This window comes from the organism of the source record quoted next, unplaced genomic scaffold (genome assembly GCF_019419815.1).
Source record: "Pyrus x bretschneideri cultivar Hongxiangsu unplaced genomic scaffold, Pyrus_bretschneideri_v1 Contig7, whole genome shotgun sequence".
Classification (NCBI taxonomy): domain Eukaryota; kingdom Viridiplantae; phylum Streptophyta; class Magnoliopsida; order Rosales; family Rosaceae; genus Pyrus; species Pyrus x bretschneideri.
The window spans coordinates 3,256,994-3,265,476 of NW_025999809.1; the positions used below are offsets into that span (position 1 = coordinate 3,256,994).

Below are 8,483 nucleotides of genomic sequence, written 5' to 3' on the forward strand. Positions count from 1 at the left end.
TATATCATCTGCGAAAAGTATACACCAAAGGATATCATCTTGAATATGTTCCGTTAACTCGTCCATCACCAATGCAAAGAGGTAAAGACTAAAGCTGAGCCTTGGTGTCATCCTATGGTTATGGGAAAACTTTCAGTTTTTTTGTCCTTCATAAGAACCCGTAATATGCAAAATACCAAATATACCCTAATACAAAATTAAATCAAATCTCTAATAATTTTCTAAATAAACAAATAAATTCCAACATTTTGTGGGTAGAAGAGACAAGAATATGTCAACCTAGTAAAAAGAAGTTTTCCTGTGTCCAAAATCCATTTTACCTAGGTCTTTCTTTTAAACGTAGTGATATTTTAATCATACTCTAATATACAAGGATGTGGATTCGAACTCTGGATGCAAGGGATAAGCACATTACCCTAACCAACTGGTCTGTATCCCACAACTGCTCTACACCATAATCTTTCTCTCACATGCACAAATGAGTCTACACCATTTATTTTGCTTCACAAATCGGAGATGAAAAGTAAATATGTGGTCTTGAACAGTTGAATGGCAATTTGATATCACATTTTATTGAACAGGCACTACACATAAGTAATTACGAGATAAATAGCACCCTTTCTGTTTAAAATACATATCAACTGTTAGGGTGCAGATGAGGCTTAATTTCGGTTATAAGAGATATAAATATGGTCCCTTTTTTCAAGGCTTTCTTTGACATTTGCTTTTTCACATGTCACTTACAGTTATTAGCCTCTTCGCTGCCTATTGTCTCGTATGATTAATAGTCGTGTTTATTTGCTGATGACTCCTTTTGTTGAAAGGAAGGCTTGAGCATCCATGCGTTCTACTATATGACGTGCTTCCTCCTCTGTTGCCGGAACCACATTCAGTATCCTGAATCCATTTTTTGTGGCCTTTGCCTCAGGACGTACGGTGAAAGTGAAATAAAATGTGTTCGACACCTGTTTAAAAACGAGACAGTAAAGATATACAATTATCTGAAAAGGATATTCCTCAGTGAATAGAACATAAAATTGAAAATTCCTCAAAAGTGAAATGGGTAACGGAAACTGTAGCAGTGTCAACTTCTAATGGCATTCATTTAAAGGCAAACCTAAGTTTTCTTGTTCTTTGAAAGCGCAGTTGGAGGAACATACCTCAGTAGACCTGAGTTCAGGCCTGGTAACGTGGGCAACAACTTCAATATTAATTAGAGGTTGATCGGGATTCTGAACTTCTGTGTAGAGAACACACGATTTGAAACGCAGGAAATCTCCAACGTCCACCTGCTCATTAAAACATAATGCTTCACATATTTCTAACACAGAATCGTACAAATGGAGATCTTAGCTCATTCTTCCAAAGCCAAAATAACAGGATAAAGATAATTTGGATTAAGATGAACAACAAAAAGGGAACCAGAAAATGCTTCGAAAGGGAAGATAATGATAATATGGTTAATTCTAACAATCAAAAGAATGATGTTGATGGGGTACTCACAGGTTTCAAGAAGTCAACGTGATCGACTTCTAGAAAGCAAGGCACCAAGCCTGCAAAGGCATAAGCGGTGGAGAAAGCCAATTCAAATGCTCGGTGCATCAAAAACCCTCCAAAGATCCGACCATGGATGTTTCTCTGTTGTGGTTGGCAGATCAATGAGTTTTCCAAGCAAGTATCCTTTAGAAGAATGCTATCTCTGTCTGCCAAAGCAGGCATATCACAGAAGATCCTTCCCTCAGCCAACAGTGTTTTAACTCTATTTAATTCTCCATTCTCAAACTCCCTTCTGTCTCCTCCTCCTCTCTTTCTTTTCCTCAGATTATTTCTGGCTTCCGCTTCCTCGAAAAGCAATATTTCTCTTTGAGTTTCTGGAGATAACCGATTAACTGGGGCAGCTTTCCCAGTCTTAGAATCACGGGCCACAAATATGAAGTTTGCTGAAAGAGCTACTGAGTCTGCAATGTCAGATCCATCTGCCAAAAAAGTTTATGTAAGTCTGATCAGTCAGAGCATTAAGCACAACTCTTCCCATAAAGAAGAGCATAAATTTAAAAGATCACTTTTAGAAGAGCAGGCTGATAATATAATAGTCATTTTCTAGTTGACACTGAAAGAATGACAAAATGGATCGTCGTTCTTATAACTGCCCTTTTGTAGCTTTAGTGAGTTTTGTTTCAAGATATCAAGATTACGTTAAACAGAGGCAAACCGCTTATTATTCATTACACTCAAATTTGAAGGAGACACCAGTGTCCATAAGCAAATTCTAACATTTAGAATGCAATTGCAAAATTTTAATAGAAGTTAAGCCTTACGAGGAAAATGCTGGAAAAAGTTCTGAACTTTCAAAGATTATCAGACTTCAAATATAAAGTTATGTCAAATTCATAAGTACCTGTTGCTGACTGAATAACTTCTAGTTGAATCTCAATAGATGACCGTCCAACCCATATGACAGCACCCACTATTTTCAGATCAATATCAACACTAATCGGCTTCTTCAGAACAATCTTGTCAACAGATGCCGTGACCAATAAGAGTGGCCTTGTTGTGCTATCGTTGTCACAACAGTGCTGATCCATACAAAGTTATAAAATAAAGGTGCTCATTACATGAAAAGTTACAAGCAAGAAATTCACACAGGAACAAATTTAATTCAATATGGTCATTCTTGAGTCTATATAAAAGACAAATTCAATTCAACTAGATTAAAACAACAGAGGATACATTTTGACATGCACATAACGTGAATCATTGCATTATATGAACATTTACAGGCAAACAGGTTTTCGCTGCACATGACCATCACCCGGCTTCCTAACTCCCCGTTTGCATATACATAAATAGTACCAAAATTATTCAATGCTCACGACCGTCCAAATTTGACGGCACCGATCTTTCTGTTCAACTAGCAATAAAAAGAGCAGAAACTATCTCCTGACCAAACAAGACGCCGCTCCCATGACTTACAATACCATTCTCAATACAAACAAAATCAATCAACACCTCAAACAAAAAGCACTCCAGATTATGGCAGCTCCTTAGCACAATGCAAACCTTGAAAGAAAATAATTCCTACACTTTCGGGTTCAGAAAAAAGTTGAAACACTGCGGAATATACCAAGACGGATCAATTATTTCCAAACTCCAAGGCCACAATCAAAAAACCCAAACCAGAAACTTCCTAACACGTTATAGTCCGAAAGCTCAGGCTTTACGGATTAGAAGTGCAATTCGGTCTAATCAATCACAACTTTTTTACACTAACAATCACAACCCAGTTCAAGTAATCAAATTTCAAGCAGAACCCACAAATCCAATTACACTAAACAGTACAAAAATTCTACCTTTACAGAAATGGTTCCAGCTAAAGCATCAAGGTCTTCAAGCAACTTCCCAATTCGGACCTCGTTCCAAGGATCCCTGTACTGCTCCCGCAATATATAATCCGTCGAGAAATTGTACAGAATCGAAGTCCTGCTCTGCGACGGCGTTTTGTTCAGCAACTCGCTCTGCGGAGGGGCATCTTTCGGCGGGTCCAGAAAAAACCTCTCGAAAATTTTAGACCCCGCCTCCCACAGCGCATTCGTCACAGGCGACTGGTACATTCCCGGCCAGAGGCTATTGGGCTTCCGGGTCGAACCGTTGGGCCCATCTTGGGACGGAGGCGGCTTTTCGAAAGGGGAAGAGAGGGTGGCGACGACGGGAATGGCGGCGGGTGAATTGGGATATGGAAGAGAGGAATTCAAGGCCATGGAATTTGGGGATTCTGGGAATTTGATTGCTCTCAAGTTTTCAACTTGAGTTGATTGAATTTTGAGCTCCGAATCATGTAAAGCTGGGAACTTTCAGATTTTCCGGGATTGTGGGAACGACAAGGAGTTTGCAAGGACCAATAGCAGGGAGACTATTAAATTATATTTTGTAAACTATAAAGATTGAATTATTAACATGCGTCTTTATTATCATGGGTAAGCAAGCGTGATGACTAGACGCTTATGGGAGGAGTCTTTGCACTCGGTTGGAAGACAGGGGGAGGAAAGTAATTTTATTCATACTATCATTCACACTATCTTTCTTGCACGCGTGTGAGCGCACACATAAAATATTTTTTGAATCATGACGTGCTTTGTTTGATTTACATTTTTTAAATGTATTTATATGCGTAAATTAACAAAAAGAAAGTTAAATATTTGAAGTAAATGAATAATCTTAGATCAAGAAACTTATCACAAACCAATTAAAGCAACTGAATTCACATAACAAAATCGATCTCTATAGAACTTAGAATAAGAATAGAGAAAATAATATTCAATGAATAATTGATTGAATCACATTATTACTAGCCCATTGTGAGACTAAGCCCACCCCTCTTCCCCTTAATGTAGATATTATCATTTGTTAACCAAAAAAAAAAAAAACAATCATTTGATAACTAGTTTAATCACATTATTATTAGCGTGCGAAAAACCAGCATTACACGCCTTTTAATATGTTTTGAACGTGTTTAAAAATAGAGAAAATAATATTGAATGAACAACTGATTGAATCATATTATTGCCAGCCCATTGTGAGGCTAAGCTCACCTTCTTCTTCCTTCTTAGTGTAGATAATATCATTTGTTTAAAAAAAAAAAAACAATCATTTGACAAGTAATTCAATTACATTATTATCAGCATGTGAAAGTTTTTTTTTAATAACCGACATTACATGCCTCTTAAGATGTTTTGAACGTGTTTAAAAATAAAGAAATTGAATCACATTATTGCTAGCCTATTGTGAGGTACTAATTAAAAAAAAGCAACACAAAAAAAATAATTGTTAAGAAAACGCTGTTAAAATGACAAAAATAGCCCCGCCCTATTTGATGCATTATTTTGGGATGCCTTTGAAGTTTTTTGTCTTGGGAGCATTTTTGTCTAAATATTTTGTTGGTGACACTAAAAACACTATTCACCTTTTGTGTTCTCTTTATGTATAGATTATTATTTTAGCACTATTTATTGGGTTGGTGAGAAATGTGATAGGCATGGAGATGGAGTCATGGAAAGAAATTCATTTGTGTGGACACGTTCATGAATATAGAAGAATGAGTATGGATTTCTTCCATAACTGATTTTAGTACATTTTTTTTTCATTTTTTTTTTGTATATTTTTGTTTTTACATTGGGAGGAGTCTTTGCATTAGGGATCACCTGATGACTTCGTCACGACAGTTTAACTTTTCGGATGCCAGAAAAATTCACAGAGACATTTCATTGGCCACTGATAAGTCTTTGTTGCTTGATTTCTTTTGTTTTTGAGTCATTTACAATAATTTGGTATTTTATAGGTCAATTGGTACAAAAGGAGATAAAGGAAGAATTTTTTAAGAAATGGAATGCAAGTTTGGTCAAGTGCTGGAATATGGGTGTGCAAATACATCAACTACAATAATTTGTGGAGAACAACTTCGAACGAACTAGGTAGTGAGTGATAGGAGCATATTTATGCTACTTAGTTATGTTGTTTCCTTGCATTTAGTGAGTTAATTACTATTTATTTTAGTCTTTTAAGCTATTTTCGTATGTTTTTAGGTCCTAATGGTAAAAGGAGCAAGAAAGGGCATTTTGAAGCTAAATGGAGCAGTTTTGGGCATGGATTGGATAGCTTAACCATGGAGCAAAGAGGATGGACATAATTGAAGTCAAGAAGGGCTAGGAAAGGCTAAAAATTTGGAGAAAGGAGTCCAAATGCAAAGAAGATAAGGAAATAGCAAGAAATAAAGAACCTTATCCAACCTTATCTTATCATATCCTAACCAACCTTATCCTTTCCTAACTCTAACATTATCCTATCTTATCCTATCCAAATCAGGTTGTGCCTTAAATATAGCTATTTAGGAGGGATTAGTTATGCATTTAAACACTTAAACTCAGATTCTAGAAGCATAAACCCTTTGTATGCCGCATATAGGCCATTCCTTGGAGATTTAGGAGTTGTAATCCCTTTCCTACACCTATGCCATGAGTCCTTATCCATTTAGGTCCAGAAATCTGCCCTTTATCCCTTCTAGAAGTCTAAATTCTGCCAAAAAATACCTAGTTTCTAGAGGCCCTTAATTTTTGGCGAAAATTACCTATCCCATTCCCCTTTGGTTTCTACCTAGACTTAACCCTTCTTCCATGGGATTGTGCAATCCTTTTCCCTCACCAAGTGTGCATAATTAGCCTATATATACAGCCCTATGCCGCACCCTTTAAGTCATCCATTCACTCATTCATTCATTCATACTTTTAGCCATCAAACACCACAATTCACCCTACACCACCCTAGTGCCGCAAGCAAGGAAGGAAGGAGAAGAAGACTTGTGCAATCTGCCATCCAAGGAGGGTTTGAAATCTGCCATTGGAGTGTGGAGCGTTTCTAGATGTATTCTATCCTTAGTTTTAGTTCAATGTTTATATTAATTTAGTTTTCAATTATGATGAACATGTGGAACTAACTTTTTAGTTAGATGTGAATTCAAAGCCATGATTATATGTGTTATATGAATTGATTACGTCCGGTTATTATTTCTTAAGGCATGAATGTGATTTGCTTATCTAAGTTATTAAAACTGGTTTATGTATGTGGGTTGGGGGTTAACACTTAATTTGCATGCATGAATTTGATGCTAGAGTATAAGGGGTTTCACGTAACAGTTATTCACTTATATTCATGAGTAGTGGAGGTTGCTAGTCACAATCATGTTAAGTAAATCCTTGGTATGAGTCTCATGCATTTCATAGTGATGAATGCCTTGTCAATGCTTATAGTTTTCACAAAACTTAATGACTTTTGACATGTATCTTTATTATGCGTTTCATATAGGGAACTTGAAAAAGATAATTTGGTTTAGATGCGTATTCCATCTAACTCAATGAAATAAGGAAAATCTGATGGTTAGTTGTGCGATGCAACTAACTTGGGGCGTTGTCATTCATAGTCTAAAGGAATAATAGCTGGAAATTGGTTTATATGCATATATCATGTGTGGAGAAGGACCCTCTAACTAGCCTTTCACCCATTTATTTCACACAAATTCGTTTTTACAAAGTGTTTTTTACAAAGTTTTTGTTTTAAGTTTAAAATTCGTCAAAAATAATCCCCCTTTCATTTAGTCTTCATATTTGAGTCAAAACCTGTTTTCCTTGAGTCTTTTGAGTCAAGTTGAGTTCTATTTTCGTCCAAAACACTTGTTTAGTCTCAAATTGAGTCTTTTTGATTGTTGGTGCTGTTTTAAGTGTCCAAAGTTAGTTTAGAGTCTATAGAGTCTACTTTAGTGTTTTTGAGTCTTATTTGTATTGATTAGCATCCCTAGTTAATCCTCGGTCTAGAACGATCCCTACTTACATATCTACTACAAATAGGGTTTAATTTATGTGTCAAGTAAATTTTCACATCAAATTTTGGCGCCGTTGCCGGGGATTAGCAAACTTGCTAATCCCTTTTGTTTGTGTCGTGCCAAAGTGTCTTTTGTGTGTTTTTGTGTCTTTTTGTTTACGGTTGCCGTTCCCTTTTAAAGTGGTTACTGATTTTTTTTTGTTCTTTGTCTCAGGTACTAGTTTATGACTCATCGTTCTCAACCTATTCGTGCAAACGTATTGGATTTTGACGACGATTTTGAACGAACTTTGAGAAGAAAGAGGAAGCAACCAGAACCTAATCCACCTAGTTCAAGTTCAGAGTCCAAATCTGAATTTGAAGAAGAAGAAAGCATGGCGGTGGACAATCGAACAATCAAAGAACTTTAGGCCTCGGGGTTGGACAATTCCGTGCCTATTTGCATTCAATACCCTAGGGCAGCCCCGGACAAGACCGATGAGTTTGGTATTTTGTAGGTCACTTGGTACAAAAGGAGATAAAGGAAGAATTTTTTAAGAAATGGAATGCAAGTTGGGTCAAGTGCTGGAATATGGGTGTGCAGATACATCAACTACAATAATTTGTGGAGAACAACTTCAAACGAACTAGGTAGTGACCATATATGGAAAGCTATGAGTATCTAGTTTTCATAGAATTTTACAGTTTGTGATTCCGAGGTCTGAAGAAGAATTATAGAATTTTGGTGACAACTGCTCAGTCAGAGACTTTACGCTAGTTTGTGCTAATACTAAGGTATAAGATGTGACTGACTTGTACAATGAGAATGCTTTCGAGTTACAAGTCAATGCTAATCATGTGGGCTCAAAAGATATTTACTTATTTTAACTGGGTTTACTTAAGTGTTTTGGAGTCCAAATAAAGCAAGGAAGAGAAAGGGATATAACCTTAATTTTTCCGACGGCTGTTTTATAACAAAAAGAGAGAGGCTGATGCAATTCCAGAGGTGGGGAAAGTTGAGTGACTTGCAGGAGAGAGGGGGACTGCTGTGATTCCATAATCTTGCAAAAGGCTGCCCTTTATTCCATTCATGTTCAAGACATTAGTTCTTCATCAAGTTTCAAGTATATCCCCAT

The 8,483-nt window shown here is 36.6% G+C and overlaps 1 protein-coding gene across 1 annotated transcript; it reads right to left on the bottom strand.

Annotated features, from left to right (window-relative positions):
* Nucleotides 1–545: 545 nt before the first annotated feature.
* Nucleotides 546–3,871, bottom strand: LOC125472510 (acyl-coenzyme A thioesterase 2, chloroplastic-like). The gene is made up of 5 exons (XM_048574108.1): nucleotides 3,351–3,871; nucleotides 2,399–2,576; nucleotides 1,504–1,976; nucleotides 1,161–1,289; nucleotides 546–965 (listed from the first exon to the last, which is right to left on the bottom strand). Exons 1-5 carry the CDS (start codon nucleotides 3,756–3,758, stop codon nucleotides 795–797), a joined length of 1,359 nt encoding a protein of 452 aa, XP_048430065.1. The 5' UTR covers nucleotides 3,759–3,871; the 3' UTR covers nucleotides 546–794.
* Between the last annotated feature and the right edge of the window lie 4,612 nt (nucleotides 3,872–8,483).